Here is a 23,848-nt window from a genome sequence, read left to right as displayed (position 1 = left end):
TTTCGTCCCTTTAAATATAATATTTTTCAATTTATATCCCTAAGGTCAGAATATTACAAAAACCCTATAGTAATTTTGCATCGACGTCCAAATGCCCAACGTACCTTTTGGCCGTTAAGTCCCCACGTGACTAATATGTAGAATAATAAGTTTAATTTCATCTAAGTCGTATTAAATAATACATATTTTGATGATTTAGTTTGAATAATTTGAAGGGTTGAGGACAAAGAAGACAGTCCAATTGGTCAGAGGCATCCAGGTTTTACTCATGGTCTTGAGTTCGATCCTTAAGAATGACAAGTCTTGGAGTTTTTTCTTCCGAATCTTTGTAACGGCCATGATCAACATCTCGTTGTCTACGATACGTGCAAGTTTCACTATTATACGGTGAGGTTTTTCTGATATCTGATATCGTATACCGACTGAATGTTCGAAAAAAAAAAGTTTGAAATAGACCCTAATTACAATCTCAGCTCGCCTTTGTGCCAAACATACCAGTAAAGTTGTGGTGCCAAATTTGGGAACTCCGAGTTTATACTGACTAAGAAAAAAGGGATGACTGATGAGTATAAAAGAAAGAAAGAAACTCAGTGCCGCCCCCGCGGGTTTTAAGCACAGTGCCTTGACGGTGTATTGGGGAGGTTAAGTTGTAGACAAAACTTAACTCTACGTTCTACCTAGATGATAGAAAATGTCCTCAGACCTTTGCATGGGATGAGATCGAACCATAACATTTTGATAATGTGGTTCTGCAGGTAAGGTGTTTGATGAAAGTCCCGTGGGAGAAAATGGGACTGAGAAAGGAGAATTGGCATCTAATGTGAGTACAGGATAGGCTGCTAACATTTCTGTAAGTATTGTTAATACAGATAATATTTTGATAATGTGGATAATAATACAAGTTGCTGTAAAAATGTGGATATTGTGAATGTAGATGATGGTGTTAATGACAATGAAGGTAAAGTTACTAGGCTATTGTAGTTGCATTTGTTTTAATATATATACTATATCAGAGTCAAAGTATATACATTTTTTGTTTTTTTTACAAAAATGCAAAATTTAGTTAGATGGATGGCAAAGGACTGATAGAGGCAACAGAATTGTTCCAGCTTCCACGTGGAAAAAGATTCGATGCTTCATATATATTTAGTGTACATCTTGCTGTCTGTTTAAACAGAGTTCTCATAATATACTTAAACTAGCTTGTAAGTTAACTAGCAGCCTTAAAATAGAGATTTACAGCATATAAACAACTAATGTATATGCAAGTCTAGGACAACAAATATTTATCGATAATGATAGAGAAAACATATAGTTTGCTCCTTTGATTTGGTACGTTAATTTTTATCAGCTAAACCTCTTCAATGCATACAGTTGTCTAGGAAATGTCTGCAATTAGATTTTAAATTAAGCATAGGCTTCTAAGAATGGGTCCTGGCAATCAAGTTTAGGTTCAATATTCATGAAAAGTCACTAAATACGACCTGCAATTGAAGAACGTGAAAGGGGCGGTCTTTATAGTCTTCTGATTAATGTAGCACAAAAATGGACAGAGGTTTCATGTTTGAAATTAAAAGCAAATTTCAATCTTTACTTAGCTTTTGTGAAAAGAAGTTTTAGTTTTAGAGAAATTAGAGTGTAACAAATAAAATATAGTAGAATGACACAAAATGTTTTCAAAAGGAAACTACTTGAAGGCTCAGGTTCAGTTCGAATCCTAAGAGCACATATACTCTTTGTGGTACGGAGGTTCACCGGCCACGACTTTAAGCTACCCGCTTTCCGCCTAGGGTTAGTTAGCTCGCAAAGATGGTTGGATCCCTAGGTAAACCAAAAAAAAAAGAAAATTAGAAACTTAAATTAGAGAAATTAGTATGATAGTTTTTACTTGGAGAACTAAAATAAGGGTAGATGATTGTCTGAGGACATGAATACCTAAAGGAGCTTCGTTTGTTTTGTTTCTGGTAGGAATACTTGGAGAACCAAAAGTAGGGTAGATGGCTGTCTGAGGACTTGACCTCTGCTAGGAATACCGGGAGAACTAAATCTAGTGTAGATAAGTAGGGTGTTCCGACTGTTCCCTTTGCAGGGTAGTTGCTTATAGGCTTTCTAAGCGACTTAGACCCTTCTCGTGTAGATACTTGCACCTGTTTTTAGATATAGATATACAAACTTACATTTGCTATTTAAGGTGCTTGTATGATTTATATGCTTATATTCTTATATCCTTTTTGCTTGTTGTCATGTACTCTGTATTTTCATATATTAACACAAAAACAAACTCATATACTTATAATATATATATAAATACACATAATACGTGTCCACAGATGCCTATATGCTTCCACACATTCCTGGTGGAATTTTTTCTAGAAGTAGTCTCTATAACCCTGGTAGAGGTATGAGTGTCTACATCTCACCTCCTCCATACCCTGCCTTTGATGGGATTGAGTTTCATTGTCATTTCATACATTAGAAAGTTGCCTTACGTTTTAACGGTTCATGTTGCTTAAAAATCAACTGGAGGGAGAAAGAGTATAGTTAGTGGAGCAAATAGAGGGAAAGATGGTATTTAATTGACAGGGATAAACGGATAACAAGTAGATTAGTAGAGAAGAATTGTTGTTCATTAAAGAAGACACTGTTTGCTATATCACGTATTTATTATAATAAGATTCATTGACCTTTCATTTGGCACACTTATTGTGACGTTTATACTCTCCTTTGACAACTTTGTTTCCAATTCTTATTCTCCATAACATTTATAGTTGTTTCTGTATCCATTGTCTGTTTCTCTAACCGGATTTCATGCTCTGTAGACTGGCTGCTCAAATGGACTTACTGAAGTTGCAACTACTGAGGCCCAACTCATCTGAATTAAGGTTTGCTATTTTCTGGTGGTAACATATGGCTAACAATGATACCCAAGTCCAGTGGTGTTTAGAAATTTAGCACCACTACTAGATATCAAGTTTCCAAGTTGTTTATTCTTTACATATTATATCGTTCCATATAAACTGTTTTATCTTGCTTATTTGAATTGTTGACTTATTTGGGTCTATAGAACTAAGGATTTACTTGTGGAAGAAACCAGTTAGAGGGTGCTCATAAAATGAACTACAAAATAGAACTGTCCAAGAAAAGTTAGTATCATGATCTAATAGTTTAGGTGGGGTGGGAAGTCATTGGAATGATGTGGTATGCTCTCCATTCTGTTACATATGAACCAACTATTCATGATACTTAATCAACCGGGAAACAGAATTTTTATGTACCTAAAAACTTTGCGAGAGTGACTTTTTATGCTCTTTATGTTATACATAACTGGAGGTGAATGTCACTTACTACTTTACTAGAATCATGTGATTGTTGCTTAACAAAATGTCTAACATATATATGTTATAGAGGATGACAAATAGAGTTGGGTACATTTAACATATTCATTGCAATGTTGCATACATTTTCACGCATCTATACTTGACTAGCATATATTTTTATGCTTATGGTGATTAAAGCAAAAAAAAAAATATGACATTAAAGCTAAAAAAAGAAAAGGACAAAACATGTCCTTTAAACATTATGATTCATATAGTTTTTATATATTATATATATTTTCTTTTATAGAGGAATATTAAAAGGACTATTTGTGCAATCAGTTTGAAAGTAAAAGAGGAATCATATAACTTTCTATCTTAGATGTCATATGAAGTGGTATCCAGTTATAATGGAAAGTCTAGTCTCCTCTTACTATATCCACACAAATTCAATCAATTAACTTTGCTTTTGCTTTTTCATCTATCTGAATAATAATTCTATCAATGAACTTTGCTTTTGCTTTTTCATTTATCTGAATAATAATTCTATCTTTCTTTCAAAACAAAACCCCTAAGAGACAAGCAATCTTTTCATGGCTATTGCTGAACTGTTACTTGGCGCATTCATCACTGTGTTGTTTGAGAAGCTGGCCTCTGGTGACTTGATCAGGCTTGCTCGATCAGCAGGCATCTATTCTGAGCTAGAGAAATGGAACCAGAAATTGGCCCAAATCCAAGCTGTCCTTGTTGATGCTGGGGAGAAACACTTAAGACACACATCTGTTCAGTTGTGGCTAAACAAACTCCAGCATTTGGCTTATGACATAGACGATATACTAGATGACATTACCACTGAAGCAGCACGGCGCCACACAGAATCTTCTGTCGGTACCAGCACTAGTAAGGTATTAAAGATTATCCCCAACAAATTTTATGATTTTAAATATGGTCATAAGATGCGTTCTAAGCTAGATGAGATTACAACCAAACTGCATGATCTTGTCGAGGAGAAAAATCTTTTGGGTTTGATTGATAATGTTGGAAGGTCAAATACAAATATCAAAAGATTGGAAGAAACTTCACTTATTGATGTACCTAGCGTTGTGGGTAGGAAAGGCGATAAGGAGGCAGTGCTCGGGAAGCTATTGGGTAATGAACCATTTAGTAAGCACTTCAGCGTTGTATCCATAGTCGGTATGGGTGGGATTGGCAAAACCACTCTTGCGCAAGTTTTGTACAACGATAAGAAAGTGAAGGATCACTTTGAACTCAAGTCATGGGTTTGTGTTTCTGATGAGTTCGAAGTATTTAAAATTTGCAAGGCTATTTATATAGATGTAGGTGGGAATGACCAAAAATTTGAGACTTTAAATCAGCTGCAGGTGGCTCTTACCGAAAAACTTTCAAAGAAAAGGTTCCTAATCGTTCTAGATGATGTCTGGAATGAAGACCACAACAAGTGGGAACTCCTCCAACGCCCGTTTGTTGCAGGGGCATCTGGAAGTAAGATTATTGTCACAACTCGAAATAGTACAGTTGCATTGGTGATGAATTCTTCTCAATCTTACCCTCTGGAGCTTGTGTCGAATGAAGAAGCTCTGTCTTTGTTAGCCCAACATGCTCTGGGTAAACAAAATTTCGATTCGAATCTGACACTTAAGTTGTATGGAGAAGGTATCGTGAAGAAATGTGGCAGATTACCATTGGCATTGAAAACACTTGGAAGGGTGTTGAGAACAAAATCAAGTGATAAAGAATGGGAGAAGTTGTTAAATAATGAGATATGGAACTTACCGAATGAAGGTGATATTCTTCCGGCCCTAAGACTAAGTTACTATGATCTCCCTCCGCATTTGAAGCAAATGTTTGTCTATTGCTGCTTATTCTCCAAGGATTACATGTTTAGCAAGGAGGAACTCGTCCTACTCTGGATGGCAGAAGGGTTTTTGTACCTGACAAATGGCAGCAAGTCAATGGAGGATTTAGGTAGTGACTATTTTGAAGAGCTTGTGTCGAGATCGTTTTTTCAGCATCCACCCAATAATAAATCGCATTATACAATGCACGATCTCATTAATGACCTGGCAACAAGTGTTGCCAGAGAATACTTTTTCATGTTGGGTGAGAAGAGCGCCGTTAACTGCCAAAATGAAGCTTTGGAGAAGCTCCACCACTTTTCATTTATTCGTCAAGAATTTGGAATATATGAAAAGTTCAAGGCACTATACAGAGCCAGGCGCTTGCGAACATTCTTACCAATGTCGTCGGTAAAGATAGATAGATGGAAAAGTTTCTATCTATCAAGCAAGGTCCTTACAGAACTACTACCCCAACTACAATTCTTAAGGGTGCTAAGCCTGGCTAATTTTAGAATCACAGTGATACCACAACCTATTGGTGGTTTGAAACATTTGCGGTATCTCAATTTTTCTAATACTGAGATCACATGTTTACCGGAACAAGTCGGTGACCTGTACAATCTACAGAGCTTGTTGCTTTCTGGTTGTAAAGAGTTATTCAGGTTGCCAGACAGTCTCGTAAAGCTCATAAACCTGCGGTACCTCAACTTTTCTGAAACAAACATCACATGTTTACCGGAAGAAGTCGGTAACCTGTACAATCTACAGAACTTGTTGCTTTCTGGTTGCCATGGGTTATCTAGCTTGCCAAACAGTCTCATAAAGCTGATAAACCTGCGACATCTTGAGATCACAGATACTCCAAGGTTGAAAGAGTTGCCCATGGGGATAGGTGAATTGACTGGTCTAAAAATTCTATCATCCAAAGTTATTATCGGAGATGCTAATGGGTTCAAAATATCCCATCTCAAGGACCTACAACATCTTCAAGGTCGGCTTGCCATTGAAGGACTGCATAAAGTAGCAAACTCAATGAACGCAAAGAAAGCCAACTTAATGCAAAAGAAGGGCCTTCATGATTTGGAGATGGACTGGGGTGACGTCTTTGATGATTCTCGTAATGAGTTGACTGAGTCTGGTGTGCTTGAAGAACTAAGGCCTTTTAAGAAGTTGACCAACATCAAGATATCAAACTACATGGGAACAAAATTTCCTAGTTGGCTTGGGGATCCCATATATGATTGCTTAACCCACATTACATTACATGGCTGTAGAAGTTGTACATGCTTACCGACACTTGGACATTTACCGTCACTTCAAAAACTGTTTGTTGAAAGCATGAATGGTTTGAAGAGGGTGGGTTCAGAGTTACTTGGAACTTCGAATGGTAATACATTTCCATCACTTGAAGTTTTGGAATTTAAGGATATGGACAGTTGGGACGAATGGTCAACTGTAAATGATGATAGCAAAGATGCAATTGCTACATCATTTCGTTGTCTTAGTGAAATTTCTATTATAAACTGTCCGAAATTGGCCGTATTGACAATTGAGCCAATACATTCACTTCGCGTTCTACATGTAGAAAAATGTTCAGCAGTGACGTTAAGAAGCATGATCGGTGTGTCTTCAATTATTACTAGATTAACAGTGACGGAAATTAATGGACTTACTACTTGGCTAGAGGGAGAAGTATTAGAGAATCTTAGGGCAGTAGAATTTCTTAGCATTTCATGGTGTGATGAACTCACATACTTGTGGGAATCGGAAGCTGAAGCATGCAAGATTCTCGTGAATCTGCAGGAGTTGAACATAATTGGGTGTAAGAACTTGGTAAGACTAGGAGAAAAAAAGGTGGATTTGGTGATTCACATGGAATCTCTTAGAAGTGTCGGACTATATCATTGTGCGAAATTGGAGAGTTACTATTGTGGTTCAGATAGTATTGAGACGCTGAAAATATCTGGTAGTGGTTTAATGAAATCATTGACCTTCCCAGCAGTGAATGATTACGACTTGCCATCCACTTTTAAGAGTCTTGAAATTTGGGATTGTAAGAATGCGGAGGTTAATTTGCTCCTCAGCAACTTCTTGTCATCGCTTACATCTCTTCAATTAAAAAAAGTGCCAAATTTGAGGTTGTTACCAGAAAGATGCTTACTTCATCTCAAAGACTTGAGAATTTGGGGGTGTGAAAACATAGAATACATTCCAGAGAAAGGTTATGGTTTTTCCCCACATCTTTGCCTGAGATTTCTTTTGATTAAGCGTTGCAAGAATATACATTCATTTCCACATGAGCAATTGCGAAGTCTCACATCTTTGGAAGAGATGAGGATTAAGGATTGTCCAAGCATGGACAAGTCCTTTCCTTGTGGATTTTGGCCTCCTAATTTAAGAGAGATAAGAATAGGAGGATTAAAGAAGCCGATGTCAGAGTGGGGGATGCAGAATTTCCCAAACTCACTTGTTAATCTAACGTTATATGGTGATAATTCGGGAGTGGTTTCATTTGCAAATATCAAAAGCAATACTTCATCATCATCATCATCATCATCATCATCATCATTGTTTCTACTTCCATCATCTCTAACTCGTTTATCCATGCGTAGTTTAAAGGAATTGGAAACAGTTTCAAAAGGAATGAAACACCTCACCTCCCTTGAATATCTTTATATTTGGAGATGCGAGAAGCTAAGAGATCTGCCAGAGACACTACTCCCTTCACTTTCAAGTTTGAGGCTGATTTTTCCTTCCGTGGAACTGAGAAAAAAGTGTAGTAGTGATAGAAAAAGAAAAGGAAAGTACTGGCCCATCATTTCCCAAATCCCTCATCTACAAATCTCTCCGAGAAATAATACTTCCTTTTAATTAGTGGCTTTGATTTTGTTAACTCTTTTTTTTTTTCTATGTATAAAGATATATAGTTTGCTTCTTTGTTGTATAGTAATTGTCTGCGTTTGTTCTGTCACTATAAAGGACTAAATGATGTAGTTTGTAATGTAATATGAAATACAAAATGCAGAGAATAGGTAATGTTGGGAGCAAATTTCTGTGCGAACACGATTGGAATAGGGAAGTTAGGATTGACAAGTGGTGAAATGTTGTCTTCTCATATAAAGTAGATGGCTTACTTATGTCTGCTTCTAATGTTGTGCGAGCAATTGAATTGTAGATGGCTCGTGACAAAATGGCAACCAAATTGCTCGCGAATCTATATGAAGAGGCACACGTTTTTTCTTTGTCAGGTTTTTCAATCACTTCCTTCTTAGACAAAATTAAGCATTTAGTTTTGTTGAATTCAGGTAAAAGGCGAGGGCAATTATAATGAGTTAAAATGATTCTCAGTTACGCAGTTTGTGTTATAAATGAGTCCCTCAAAACTTCTACGGTATGACTATGATAACATTTTAGTTTTCTGGAATCATTTAAAGTTTCTGTCAATATGGAGATTGTTTTTTTGAGATCTGACTTGTTTATGTAGTATAAGTTAAAAGTGATTTCTTAGTTTATTTTTTTGATTGTGATTTAACATCTGAATTTTTTTTCCAAAACTATGCGTTGAGAATGTATGTTACCGTTGAAATTTTTTTTTGATGCATTTATGGTGTTTGATGAAATGTTTAAAAGGCGTTTTTTTACATATATATTCGTTATGTAACTATATTTTTAACATAAAAAATAATTATGCTTTTTGTTCAGTCATTTTGCACACTATACTTGTATCTAAACATTAAGGCAATGCTTTTTGGTTTTAGTTGATACTTTCAGTATGTTTGAGTTTGTGTGTTCCAATATTTAGCTCTATATCGGTAATGCAAATGAGTTGTTCCAATATTATATCCCATGTACCATCGAATTCTTGGCAATTGATATTCTATTAATTCATGAACATGTAAGCTCCTAATTTTACCTTTGAACTTTATGTTTGTTGATTACACCTTCAAGTTTCTTTCTATTTCATGTGGAGTCATTCGCAACTCTAAAGGACTATTAACCACTTACATACTCTAGGGATGTTGTTTTCTGTTATCATACGACCCTAAGATTCTTTGACATGTATCTTACTTTGTTTTTAAATTTTACATCTATCTTAGTCTGTTCATTACTGGTTGTTTTTTGTTGTTCTGTTTGGCTGCTTTTCAGTCTCATTTTTCAGGCTGTTTGGGCTGCTGGTCGGCTGGTGTATCGGGTTGCTGATTGGGTTGCTGTTCAGACGGCTGATCCAGCAGCTGTTTGGGCTGTTGATCTGGCTCCTAACAACCTTAATATATATCCTTAATCTTCTAACATTGGCAACCAAAGCAATTCTCTGCACCACATTCCAAACAGTTTTAGGACATTTGAACTCTATGAACCAACTAACCACATCATATACTTAGCAAACTTGCTAACAATATTTTCATACTTAGATTGTCATATTTTACAATACAAGTTTGCAAGTAATAAAATAATGACTTCTAGCTTTTCTAAAGGTAAAAGGGAAAACTACACATATGTTATTGCATGTGATACATTTGGATAACTTAAAATGTTATATATTAATATACACTGTTTTCAAGTTTAAGATCTAATTATAATCTATTAAACATGCATTCCTAACTTCATTTTTATATGTAAATAAAACTATAAAACTATAGATATATAATTGCAATGTGGTTTATGGAAGGCAGTTATAGAATGCCAGATTTGACCCAACGAACAATGACATAAGATGGGGCAGAGCCACCTGTAAAGTTGGTGTACTAAGTTTAATATATATATCCAAAACCATTACTTAATTAATAATGAGCTAACTATCAATGAGCGAAATATATCTATTAAATTGAGATCGACATGCATTATGCGATAGCCATCGTAGGCGTTATGGGGCCTTGTTGGTACATTTTGACCAGTAAATGAATTTAGACTTTAGAGGGACTGACAAGTCAGCCTAGCTAGTTTTCGTCATCTTGTTACGAATATAAATTTTAATATTTTAATTATCTAGGGGTGATATCTTTAACCAAAAGCATAACTTGATGTCTTCATGTTTATAATGCTTATATCCATAGTTGTATGCTTTGATAGTTGACTTGAAACTAGTAAATGCTGGTAAAAATAGGGGTCATTGTCTTGTATGTATTTCTTTTTATTATTGTAATTTTTGAACGACAATTTATTCTACTCCTAAACAATACAAATGCTTAAGACACAATCTAGGACTTTTGAAAAAACTTCCAATAATCCACCTTTACAAATGTGGAGAGCTAAACTTGAACCCAGCCGGATTATTTTCAGGTCAAAGACCTTACCAATACACTATCAATTCCATTGAGTTGTATAAAGTGTATTTATTTCACTAGATAGACACATTGGTATAGCCATGAATTGACGTATAAAGAGGCTAAACAAGAATTTATGCTTTGTGGGTGAGTCAGTTAACTTTAGACTAAACTAATACATAAAGTTAGTAATATATATATATATCGAGTTTACATATATTGTAGGGAAACGTGGTCAACCTTCGACTCCATGTGCCTTTACCAATGGATAAATATATAGTTGACGTTCGGACAAACAATTGCAAAAGCAATACTAATTTATATTGAACTATTAATTGATATGTGTTCATTCATACACTAGAAAAACCATAATAACGAATCAGATGTTGTATTTTGTTGAACAAAAACATGTTACCAAAGAATGTGGTCCGCCCCACCTCAGTGATTAGTTATCACTTTGTGGCCTTACTTATGAACAATGTCGACCAATTAAAAAAGCAATGTATTCTCAGCTTATGGTTTTGTTATCAAAATTAAATGCAAAAACATACCCTAATGATTATGATGTGTATATGTATATATTAACTTGTTCATATAAGTCAATGAAGTCATCGTCAATGATGTTACAACAATTTCTAAAGTTATATCATGACTTGCCATTGATAGTGATCGTCATTATATATTGGGAAATGTTCTCTAAACTGTTAATGTTAGCACATATTTTAGTGTCGGTTTCGTATGTTGTTACTCTGTAACCATAATATCTTTTCTATTTTATAAATATTCTAGGTTCTCTCGTTTTAATATAGTTACATGAAAGTTACATTGAAATTGATTTAATTGCCTTTTTAAACCCTTTTTAATGAAAATATATGATATAGAAATTTATCAATTTGCACTTAATGAATTAATTTACGTGTTAAACATTTATTTTATAAATTTACATTTTAAGCTCATACCTTTTAAAATAGTTTAATTCACATCACTCAACACTGTCAACAACAATAGTTGCCGTCATCAACACCCGTCGCCATCACCATCATCACCACCGTCGTATTGTGCGACTATCATGTTAGTATTGTTCAATGTCATCAATCTTTTCTTTTATATTTTTCTTCTTCACACACATTAAATATGGTTGAATAATAATATCTTTGGTCACGATGCAACTAACAACTTATATCGTTAGTATAACTATGATATATCCCGAAAATCACAACAACAATTTATGATGTTGTTGGCCCTCAACTTTCTCGATATAAACAAAATTACCATACAAAATGGAAAACCACATTACGAGTAAAATATAAAGAGTTTACTAAACTTTTATTTTATAAGGATAAATTTATTTTATTTCTAAACTACCTCAAATAATAGTACACTTTTTCACGTCAACGACTAATTAGACTTTTACTGATACTTTGCACATTCCATATTATAAAGTTTACATGAAAAGATTGATACTAAATTTGGCGAGGTTACAAAACATGAAAAGATTCTAAAGCTTCCAAAAAGTCAAAATCGGTTCTAAAAACGTACGCGCAATCATATTTGAATTTACGTAAATTATAAATAAATAAATAATATTTTTATCTTTGTCAGCCATTTATTTGTTTTTTAAAAAACAAATATTTTTAAATTAAAAAATCCCCAAAACTATTTTCTGCTACAAAAATTCAACTTCCTCCTTCTCCTTCCACCTTGAATCAATTCTTAAAATCATCAATTAATTCAAACAAAAAGTAAAAATATTCTATATTTCTTGTAATCATTTTCTGCTATTTCACAGATTACATTATTTTTCGCCCTAGATTTTTTTATTTAACTCCCATGATCAATCCTTAATCCAGTTTTATGGGGTTTTGATCCTTAATCCCATTACCTCTTTTCAAGGTTTTCAAGATTTTCAAGATTTTCAAGATTTAAAAAAATATTCATACCCTTTTTCAATTCAGCATTTTTCTTAACTTTGACCAACTCTTTTTTTTTTTCCTAAAAAAAATATTTTTGAACTAAAATGTATACCCTTATAAAATCTTGATATTTTTTTTTATAAAGTTTGTTAATTTTTTTTTTATATATATAATTTTGATATGAAATTATTAGTACGTGTAATTGAAGCCAAAAACTTGCCTATAATTGATCAAAATAATGGATCAATTGATTCATATGTTAAATTAAAAGTTGGAAATCAAAGACATAAAACAAAAGTTGTTAAAAAATGTTTGAATCCATCTTGGTGTGAAGAATTTAGTTTTAGAATTGAAGATTTAAATAAACAACTTATTGTTAGTTTATTAAATGAAGACAAGTTTTTTAATGATGATCTTATTGGTAGTGTTAAAATCCCTATTTCGACAGTTTTCGATACTGTGGATAAATCTTTAGGTACTTCTTGGTATTCGTTGCAGCCGAAAAAGAAATCAAAGATTAAAGATTGTGGTTAGTTTTTCAAAATCTTTACTTTTTTCCATTTTTAGATATTTGTATATATGATCATTCTTACCCTCGAGTAAATGTATGACTGTGTAACATCCCACGTCCCCGTACTCTAATACCAGCGTGATTGGGCATCGTTATGTTGTTGTAGATATGATCATTGTTTGTATATAGTTGTATATTGCTTATTTTGAACATACTGTAAGCTTAAAAATTGTTACTTTTTTGCTTTTACCTATTCTTTATATGATCAGTTTTTGTATGAATTGTCCATATTACATCTTGCGGGTTGTGTCCTTTCTCATTTTTACACTGACAATGTGCTTTGAGGATGGTTGGAATTGCTTATTTTGAACTTCTTATTTGATTACTGAGGTTGACCTAAACTGTTTTGTATGATCGTTTATTGCTGAATGCGTATATGATTATATGAAGTTTAAATAGTCTTTTTTATATGATAATGTGTTTATATTACTAGGTGAAGTTCTTCTGACAGTAAGTTTTGCGCAAAATAACCCTCAATCGGATATACAATCTCAAATTGAGAATGGGTCAATGTCGCCAGCGAGATCTTCGACTAGTTCAAGAATGTCGTCTCCGATGAGGTCAGAGGAACTTCTAGCTCCAATAAAGGAGGAAAAAACTAGTAAAGAAAAAATTTCAAGTCTACTTTCACATATATTTAATAGAAGTAATGAGTTAGTACCGCCTGCTGCAAATAATAAAATCACCGAGATACCAGAGGCCACTGAAACCGATGATTCAGAGGTATCTGAGGACAAAAGTGAAGAACAGCAGCCGTCGTCATCTCTAAATTTTAAAGAACTTTTGAAAAAGTTGGAGGAGAAAGATGAAGGTGGTGAAATGCCTGCAAATTTGCCTGGAGGGATAGTGTTGGATCAGGTTTATACAGTTTCAACATCTGAGTTGAACTCATTTATCTTTTCATCTGATTCAAATTATCTGAATCTGTTAGCAGAGGTTCAGAAAAATTCAGAGTTGCAAGTGGGACCATGGAAATTCGACACTGAAAGTGGGAGTTTAAAAAGAGTGTTTACATATGTTAAAGCACCATCTAGGCTAATTAAGGCTTTAAAAGCAATTGAAGAGCAAACATATCTAAAAGCTGACGGGAAATCTTTTGCAGTTTTAGCAAGTGTAAACACGCCAGATGCTCCATATGCAAGTAACTACAGGGTTGAAATTCAAACCTCCATATCACCTGGTCCTGAGTTACCAACAGGAGAAGAATCTTCCCATATGGTGGTCTCGTGGCGAATGAATTTTTTGCATAATACAATGATGAAGGGTATGATAGAAGGTGGGGCCCGCCAAGGTGTGAGGGAAAGTTTTGAGCAAGTAGCAGGTTTATTAGCTGAAAAGTTTAAGGTGGTTGATCTTAAAGATATTGGTTCAGAAAAAGATCAGGTGTTGGCTTCTTTACAAGTGGAAAAACAGTCAGATTGGAAGCTCGCAGTTCAGTATTTTGCTAATTTCACTGTGATTTCTACCTTTTTCATGGGATTGTATGTGATAGTGCACCTCTTTCTGGCCATGCCTAGCACTGTTCAGGGGCTTGAATTTGGTGGGCTGGATTTGCCAGATTCGATTGGAGAAGTCGTTGTGTGTGGGGTGTTGGTTCTTCAAGGGGAAAGGGTTTTGAATCTGATATCACGGTTTATGCAAGCCCGAGGGCAAAAAGGTATGGAACGTTCATTAACAGTATATAAGGTAACCGTTTTATGTGTTTGATGACTTATAACTTTGCATCTTATAGGTGGTGGTGATCATGGAATAAAAGCAACGGGAGATGGATGGTTGCTAACTGTTGCATTGGTTGAGGGAAGCAATTTACCAACCATTGATTCCACTGGGCTATCTGATCCATATGTGGTTTTTACCTGCAACGGAAAAACGAGAACAAGCTCAATTAAGTTCCAAAAGTCTGATCCTCGATGGAATGGTGAGTTTTATCTGTTTTTATATTTTGGGTTGTTTAAAATGTGTATAAGTGAATGTGTTGGTAAACGGTGATAAATTACAGAAATCTTTGAATTTGATGCTATGGATGACCCGCCATCTACATTGGATGTTGAAGTGTATAATTTTGATGGACCTTTTGATGAAGCTGTATGTTTGGGAAGTACGCAAATTAATTTTGTAAAAAGTAATATAACTGATTTAGGTGATGTGTGGATTCCACTACAAGGGAAGTTAGCACAAGCTTGTCAATCTAAATTGCATTTAAGGATATTTCTGAATAATACAAGAGGTAGCAATATTGTTAAAGAATATTTGACCAAGATGGAAAAGGAGGTGGGAAAGAAGGTAATATTCATTAAGATCCCAGTTTGTGACCTCTTACTTATAGTTCCACTTGTTAACTATGTAATTGACTTTTATATAATTAGATAAAACTACGTTCTCCCCAAACAAATTCAGCATTTCAGAAGCTCTTTAAGCTTCCACCAGAGGAATTTCTAATTAATGACTTTACTTGTCATTTGAAGCGCAAAATGCCCCTCCAGGTTTATTCTCTGTTCTGGTGAATGTCTTTGTTTTCTTTAGTCTTTAACTAATATGGAAACTAATTCAGTACTTGTTGTTCAGGCCCATTTACCTTAGAATGGGTCACTTGGGGTTATGTTTATCCTTATGTAATCAAATAGGTAAAAATTAAAATTGAAAACAAAATTAGCTTAAACGTTAAGAACCCAGATGGGCAGAGCAAACAGTTTGAAAGGCACATAAAGTATAGTCCAACCTGGTAAAGCATTACATTCAGAAACCTAGACAATGAATATAATTTCTGTAGTCATATTTGACATCCCTATCGCTTATGAAGGTTAAAAAGTTAGGGCAAAAAGTTTTCTGGATCAACCCAACTTGTTTCAACCTATGCAAAAATTTCCCATATGGACCTGGACCCACTGTGACTCATAACCCGACCTGCCCATTTTGCCATCCATCTGGCATACTCTGCTTTGGTTGATTCTAAAGTATGTTCGTTCGCAGGGTCGTTTGTTTCTGTCAGCCAGAATAATAGGGTTTCATGGAGATATATTTGGACACAAGACAAATTTCTTTTTCCTGTGGGAGGATATAGAAGATATTCAAGTGGTTCCTCCTACCCTGTCATCAATGGGCAGTCCAATTGTGGTCATAACATTACATCCGGGCAGAGGTTTGGATGCAAAGCACGGGGCAAAGACTCAAGATGCAGAAGGCAGGCTCAAGTTTCATTTCCAGTCATTTGTGTCTTTCAGCGTTGCACACAGGTAACTTTAGGATGACTTTTCTTTCTATTCATCTTTAAAACTCCCTTCACTTTCTTTTCCAGCATTTGAAAATATTGTTTAACAGCTGGAAATAGCACATGATAATTCGTTTAAAGTGCCATCATAATCTGAGAATCACCAAAGTCAAAGTGCCAAAAAGTTACCAACTAAAGTGCCATCATAATCTGAGAATCACCATCGTATTCGTAGTTGCTGTTTATTTTTATTTGTTCCACTAGGGTTGGTGATTTTACAAATGAATTAGTCTATTTGATTGTATGACGCTGTAGCCATTTCAGTGGCATCAACTCCGTGGAATGTATGAGCCTATAGCTCATCTTGTCAGGCCATGCACCATATACTGCTGGTTATAAGAAGTGTCATTATATGAGAAATCTCACACTAAACAAAAGTTAATTATGCGTGCACACTAGAGGTAGGTGCTATAAGGAAATTTCTTATGTGATTTTGAAGACCTACTCCTTGATTAGATCAAAGGGCTGATAGGTAGATCCATAAATACCTTACATGTTGACTATGCAAATCCTAAAACAATTGTGTAATCAGTATCAATCTTTGTTATAAGTTCCAATTCTTGAAATAATATTTATGAAACCAGATACCCTAGATGGAACAATGGAAGTGCAGTTAAAGAGTTAAACTGGATTGTGCGTAAAAAATATAGCTTTTTATGTCTGAGACGGCCATAACTGTGTTAATGTTTTGTGGATTTCATTTGTGCTATCATAACAAAATCTGTCTAGTGGCAGCCAAAAATCTTAGGTGGTCGCTTTACAAGATGAATACTGTTTGCTGAATACATGAAAGTGCTGTCATGTAATATTCCAACTCCATAAAAGGGGTTCCTATTGCACTTGCCTTTTGCTTTGGGAGTTGGGATGTAAGTTCTGTGACTAGTGAGTAGTGGCCTTCCTGTTTGGTTGGATGGAGGGTCATACTGAAACTCCAAAGAGTGTGATAAATAACTAAAACTGTGTAATGTTGAAAACCAGGACAATCATGGCTCTGTGGAGGGCCAGATCTTTAAGTCCTGAACAGAAGGCAGAAATAGCTGAAGAAGAATCAGATGACAAAAGCTTACAGATACTTGAAGAAGAATCATCATCCATTGTAAGTGATGATGACAATGAAAACAGAAGTCTCCAGAGTGAAGAAAGTGGAGCCTTTTTAGGCCTTGGGGATGTCACCATGTCTGTTGTTTACTCTTCTGTTCTTTCAGTTCCTGTGAGTCTCATCGCTCATAAATAAATATTACTGTTAATGATTTACATGCATATTTTGCTGATGTAGATTAGTACTTGATTTCAGTCAAATTTTGTGATGGAGCTGTTCAGTGGAAGCGAACTGGAGCGAAGAGCAATGGATAGGGCTCATTGTGTCAATTATTCAACAAGCCCATGGGAGTTAGAAAAGCCAGATGTATATCAAAGACAAACTTATTACAAGTTTGACGTGAGTGTTTCTCGCTATGGAGGAGAGGTCACTACAAGTCAACAAAAATCCCGTCTTCCTGATCGAAGTGGTTGGCTCGTAGAAGAAGTAACAACGCTGCATGGTGTCCCCCTTGGCGACTATTTCACTGTATGCATGTTTTTTACATTTAATATGGATCTGAATACGATGTGTTTCTGATCAAAATATGACTGTTCTGACATAATTGTTGCAGCTTCATACAAAGTACCAAATAGAGGACCAAGGGTCGAGATCTATAGTGTGTAAAATTGTAGTGCATTTTGGAATTGCATGGTTGAAAAGCACCAAACACAAGAAAAAGATCACCAAAAACATACATGCAAATCTGCAAGAACGTATGACAATCATGTTTAGTACAATCGAGAGAGAATATGTAGCAGGAAAACAACAGATGCAAACTTAAAATAGAGAGAGGCTACGACATCTACCAAGAAGCATTTTCGACTACACCACAGACTTGAATTGGCTCTCGGGTAATGCAACAGATGACCCAAGAAATCAAGTGGCGAGATAAAAGTATCATTTTGTAAGTGAATTTTCTAGCATATCTTGGCTTTTTTTACCTAGGATATAGCCTTCTTTGTACAGTCATTTATGATAATAACGCTTTTTGAAAGCTATAGATAGTTGTGTACAAGTGTAGGAAGTAGCCTAGACTCGAATCTCACATGTACGGATTATAGACATTTTTCACATTTATATACTACAACAGCAACAGATAGTTAGCTTCAGATATAAACACGAAGGTGCATCTTGGCGTTGACAGTCTGCAGGGACATCCTTTCATTATTGACACTCAATGTCTCAATTTAATGTTTTTGCTTCAGTCCATTTTTGTTGTACATCACTTCATTCTATTCTGTTCCTTTCTACCCATTATATTGGTTATTTATAGGTTTGTGTGAACTTCATTTTTTTTTTTTTTTTTTTTTAACGGCATTCTAATCTACTCTTATTCCTAAATTACATGCATGTCTGGGATGAAATCCATGACTCTCGAAAAATCCCTATTAATTTACCCCACAAATGTGAGAAGTGAGACTCGAATCCAGGTGGATTCCCCAAGGTTAATGACCCTACCAATGGGCCACCAACCATGGTGAACTTCATTTTTAACTTCAACTAGTTATTGCCACGGGGTACGTTTTTTATACAATAAAGTTTTGACAAATTATGTCAAATATTTGAACATAAACTTTAAAAATGATAAATAACCATCTAATAATAACATTAAAAATATTGTAAAAAAATAATAAGTCGTATAAAAACATAAACAATAAGTATATTAATGTTTTAAATGTTTTATGTGTAATCATTATGAACATTATTATATATTTAAAACATTATATTATATATATGTATAAAAACAGAAAAAAATAATCAAAAACCAAATCTTTAAAAGTAAACCATAACTGTGTGCAAATTGTATGATGAAAATCTTAGAACTCAAAAGTTCAGTGTTAATAAAAATGAAAACGAAAATTTTGATGTGGATACAAGTTAAAAGAAAAAAACTTTTACTAAAAAAACAACTAAACATGTAACAATACAATAAAAATAATGTAAAAGAATATTAAGATGTATAAAAACATAAACAATAACTATATTAACGTTTTAAATGTAACATAAACATAAGACGTAACGATAATAAAAGTTATTGTATAATAAAAACGCTATATGTATAAAAAGACAAATGAAAATAATCAAACACCAAATGTTTAAAAGTAAAACCGTAACTGTGTGAAAGTTTGATGAAAATATGAGAACCTAAAAGTTTCGTGTCACGAAAATGAAAGTGAAAACTTTGATATGAGATAAAAGTTTAAAAGTAGAAATTTTAATGGGTTAAAACGAAATTTGGTTAAAATTTAGGGGGCTAAAACGAAACTTAGTTAAGATTAGTATGTGCTTTACATTTCACGTATAAAGTACTTATACATTTACATAGGTTTTTAGTATATATATAAATAATTTGTGAATTTTCTTGCAATTTTCATTCAATTGGCTGTTTGGCACTACCGCAGCTAATGCCCGTGTCCACATGTTATATGAATTTACCCAATAAGGCCCCGGATTCGATCCTCGGTCGTAGCATGTTGCGGTAATGTGGTTAGGGGATTTTATAGGCGTCCGTCTTTTACGAGTGGGATTGGTGGGTTCAAAAATGGTATTGGGGATCAAGTAGTTTTACACTTTTACCTATGTTTATTATTAAAAATGTTTTACAATGCCGGAGACAATCATACAAAATGTATATTGTAAAAGTAATGATTGTACTATAAATATGCACTTTTTACATCAACTATAATTTTCACCATGTGAAACATTTATTTTGTTTTTATAATAAAGATTAGCATAATCATGTATGGCATATAATTATAAGTTAATGAAATTCAACTAGCAAAACAACATAGAAAAAGGCTACATAACTATAACTTAAACAAACAAATAGAATCCCCTTCCATAGATAAAACCCACGTAGGAATAATATCTAGTTATAGAGGTCATGCTTCTTTGGCTGTCTGGTGTACCAAAGGCCATCTTGCATGACATTAGGCCAGACTATTTGATGTAAGCTATTGTTTGTAATTGTTTGGCGCCTATCCAGTTGCCAAAGTATTAATAAGATTCTGCTATACTATAATAACATAACATGGGCAATTGATTAACCACCATGACCGGGCAGTCTAGCATCTAATGTTCTCACAAGAGATGTCATATTCGAAAATCCTAAGGGCTGTCAGGAAAAGGGTTCTATAGTATTCATATTTCATGGTATACATGGGTTAAGTCACATACATCTTGAGTTAAAACTCGTCCTTCCCTGGTCAATGAACAGGGAAAAGATCATCCAATTAACGGTTTGTACAGTAAATTATACTAGAATCACATATTTCCAATATACTAAAATTAATAATAACATTGATGTTTAGCTACAAAATTGTCCCATTTTGAAAACTAAAGATAGTGGACATACGACATTTAAAAATCAAAGATAATACTAATGTCTTTAAAGGAGACCAAAAATTGACAGTTAGAGTAAAAGGAATCGTTCACCCTTGCTTACATAATACAATAATAACACTTCACCGTTGCAGCATAAATCAAAACCAAAGATGCAACACCATCTGATCCAACAAGTCATCGCCCTACTTTCCATAGCTTCAAAAATCCCCATTAGGACCACATTCAGTGCCTCCTTTGCTTTGCACGTTTCAATGAGCTTTTACCTTTAAACTTCCATTTATCAACCCCGCCTGGCTGGTTTTTCTGTTCAATCTCTTGAACCTTGCGCTTCCTGTAAAATGAAACAACATTTATAACATGCTATATTTTTCTCTTCCTCGACCCTTTATATATATAAAAAACAAAAACCTCACCTGTAAACCTTGAGTGACTGATCAGATAGTAATTCATCAGCAAGAGTTGCCTTCCTTTCTCTCTTTGTAAGTCTACTAGTAAAATATTCTGATACTGGCTCCACAACCGTCCCAACCTGAAAAATTCAAATATAAGTCCTAATCTGCCATGAGATCAGTATTTTGCTAATGATGTACCGAAAGACCAAGACCTACCTGGAAATATTTTGGAAATGAGTTTGATTTGGAGTCACCCTTCTTGTAGTGCCTCTTCGGATCAATCACATTTCGCAGCTATAAACGAAAACAATGTTATAAAGTGAGATCATTTAGGATGAAAGAAACAATTTAGCTGCCATTATAGAGTATTAAAAACATAAAACAAGCATATATCTATTTGTCACAAAAAATCAATGATATAGCTTCAAAAGATGCAAATGCCATTGTTTATTCACTAGGGGTACGTTTAGCAAAAGTAGTTGTAGTTGGATGGAGCTGTAACAAGGGGATGAAGTGAGAGTTGTAATCAGGGGATGAAGTTGAAGCCGGGGCTCTTTCAAAAACTTTATTGTCAGTAGCTTTCGTTTTAGGAGCTTTTAGTGGCTGGGGTTTTTTAAAAAGCTACATCCACTCAAAGCTTTTTGTTTAGCAGAAACTTTTTCTTAAAGCATGGGCTTGAAGCTCCAAAAAACATTGTCAGATAGTGGCCAAAATGTCAAAAGAGTTATGGAAAAAAATTAAGCTGAATTAAAATTTATAAGAACCAATAGAAGTGACAACACCTTTAGCAGAGTGAGATCCTTCTTTAACTCAGGTGTGAGTGTAGGAGCAGGCATATCAAACCTACACACATTTCAAACATTTTCAAGTCAACTTCAGAAATTTAGATATAAGATCGTGTATGAAGTACACCACTTAGAATGTGAGCATACCAATTCTTTCCTTTGTATCTTTGACTTGCTTTTTCAGTAACTTGTTCAACCTTTGGGGTCATTAGGTGGAACAAACAGCCCATCAATGAGCTCTGAGTTGGGCTTATATAAAGTTTGAAACTTGTCATTCGACTCACTTTTGTACCAGACGAAAAAGAGGGCAGTTGTGGTTCCCACGACAGACCGATAGATAGCTTATCTCCGGGCATTCTGTTCCCATTAGAAAAAACAAAACAATAAGCCACTGATTTCAATATAAAATGAAAAGAGAAAATGTAGCACACATGCAAAGGGAACGCGAAAAACACGTAAATTATAGCTATTCTACTTTGCAGAAGCTAAATAAGTAACTGACTTTACCAAGAGCGATAGATGAGCATTCATATAACTGGGCAGTCTACTTTTTTAGATGGCTATTAGAAACACGACATGTGTCCATTAATGTGTGGTAGTAACTATAAACTATATTGCTATGCAAAATGGACTTACAATACAGAAGCAATCAAAAAAGAAGAAAACATACTTACATAGTTCAACACTTCACCTGATCGACCTAGTCTATGGGCAGGAGCGAAGATTTCTTATCCTGTGTATACAGTATCAAGTAGGACATAAATAGAACCCAAGCTACAGAGTATAGAAAGCAACACCCTAACTATATTGGGTCGGGCCACATAAAAACCCAAATTATAATTATAATGTGATATGTCCATACCCTGGACGGTGTTCATCAAACCCCCAACCAATGACAAATCCTCGGTATATGTATTCGTCAAGATTAGCATCCATGAGTTGGCTTAGTGAAAAGTTTTAGGAAAATATAACTCGCACAGTTAAAGAGATCCAAAGTTCAGATTCTATTAGGTGCAAACAATTTCAGGTAGTAACACGAGTCTCTGCAGGAAAAACTTTTGCTAGGCCAAGTTTGTGTGGCGATGGGCTTGGTCCCTGTGGATTCGTTGTCCAAAGTAGAAACCACTAACTAATTAAAAGTATTTGTCAAAAGCTTAAGGGACAAAGCCATTGAAAAATACTTGTCCCTTTGAAATTCTACTTCAGGACATACTTGCAAGCCAAAGTGTTGGGTACAGTCAAAATTATATCAACAAACACTAAAAGCGAACATGCCATCTAACGTTTCACACTATAATATCCGATACATATACCAATCAAGCGCAAGCCTACTTGCACGCGACACTTTAAAGACTTTCTTTTCATCAAAGCAAAGTGTAACAGTAAAATATTTGTTTAGACACTCTAAAACTCTTACCATTACATAACTCGACTTGGACTATAGCATAAAAATCCATAAAGACTATTGTGAAACAAGAATCGTAAAGTCCAGAACTTGATATAAGTATCCTCACAGTAATGCTGTTTATGCTAATGTTAGTTTAGTTAAATTCTTCTTTTCTTTATTATTATTTTTTTTAATAAAAACTCAACCCGCCTGACTACCGCTCATTTCGCATACCACAACAAACTTGGACATACTAAAATCGGAATAATTGTTCCTAAACGAAAAACTAAACTGGGCAGTGTCTAACTTTATAGAAATATAATAACTTTGATAAATTGATGTATCATATCATAATCAACATATTGCGTCATATATCATTACATAACGAAAAATAATGAATGATGTTTGACAGTAAAATATGAAAATAATAATGATAATAATATAAAACAAATGAAGAATAATAACATTTGATTTTAACAATAAAAAGGAAGGACAAGCTAGACAAAAGGAAAAGAATTACCTAGAAAGACGGTGGTGGTTTATGACAGCTGTGACGGTGGAGGTTTCCGACAACTGTGGTGGTGGGGGTGATTGGTGGTCGTTTGCCAAAAGTTGTGGTAGGTTTCTAAGTAGGTTTTCAAAAATCCAGGGTTTTGTTTTGTGTACTTT

At 34.6% G+C, this 23,848-nt stretch overlaps 3 protein-coding genes and 1 pseudogene across 6 annotated transcripts; 3 read left to right on the top strand and 1 right to left on the bottom strand.

Annotated features, from left to right (window-relative positions):
- The first annotated feature begins 340 nt into the window (after window positions 1-340).
- On the top strand, window positions 341-8,639 carry LOC122581709 (putative disease resistance protein RGA3). 4 transcript variants are annotated; one of them, XR_006321030.1, is made up of 4 exons: window positions 341-641; window positions 756-850; window positions 2,820-2,882; window positions 8,349-8,424. XR_006321030.1 is itself a non-coding variant. In XM_043753967.1 (2 exons), exons 1-2 carry the CDS (start codon window positions 3,908-3,910, stop codon window positions 8,499-8,501), a joined length of 465 nt encoding a protein of 154 aa, XP_043609902.1. In that variant the 5' UTR covers window positions 3,741-3,907; the 3' UTR covers window positions 8,502-8,639. The 4 variants fall into 4 exon arrangements, 2 of the variants coding, with proteins under 2 accessions (XP_043609902.1, XP_043609904.1); XR_006321031.1 differs by lacking the exon at window positions 8,349-8,424 and adding an exon at window positions 8,199-8,271; XM_043753967.1 differs by lacking the exons at window positions 341-641; window positions 756-850; window positions 2,820-2,882 and adding an exon at window positions 3,741-4,219 and having other exon boundaries at window positions 8,349-8,639.
- LOC122581708 (putative disease resistance RPP13-like protein 1) lies at window positions 4,227-8,222 on the top strand. The gene has a single exon (XM_043753966.1). It carries the CDS (start codon window positions 4,271-4,273, stop codon window positions 8,042-8,044), a length of 3,774 nt encoding a protein of 1,257 aa, XP_043609901.1. The 5' UTR covers window positions 4,227-4,270; the 3' UTR covers window positions 8,045-8,222.
- A 3,876-nt stretch (window positions 8,640-12,515) lies between the features above and the next one.
- Window positions 12,516-18,479, top strand: LOC122581626 (C2 and GRAM domain-containing protein At1g03370). The gene is made up of 9 exons (XM_043753869.1): window positions 12,516-12,879; window positions 13,355-14,578; window positions 14,654-14,839; window positions 14,921-15,204; window positions 15,288-15,404; window positions 15,892-16,154; window positions 17,168-17,399; window positions 17,484-17,756; window positions 17,842-18,479. The coding sequence occupies exons 1-9, from the start codon at window positions 12,531-12,533 to the stop codon at window positions 18,049-18,051; spliced, it is 3,138 nt and encodes a 1,045-aa protein (XP_043609804.1). The 5' UTR covers window positions 12,516-12,530; the 3' UTR covers window positions 18,052-18,479.
- Window positions 18,480-20,539: 2,060 nt separating this feature from the next.
- Window positions 20,540-23,848, bottom strand: LOC122582423 (annotated as a pseudogene).

Source organism: Erigeron canadensis, chromosome 9 (assembly GCF_010389155.1).
Source record: "Erigeron canadensis isolate Cc75 chromosome 9, C_canadensis_v1, whole genome shotgun sequence".
NCBI lineage: Eukaryota > Viridiplantae > Streptophyta > Magnoliopsida > Asterales > Asteraceae > Erigeron > Erigeron canadensis.
This window is presented reverse-complemented; position numbering and strand designations above follow the sequence as displayed.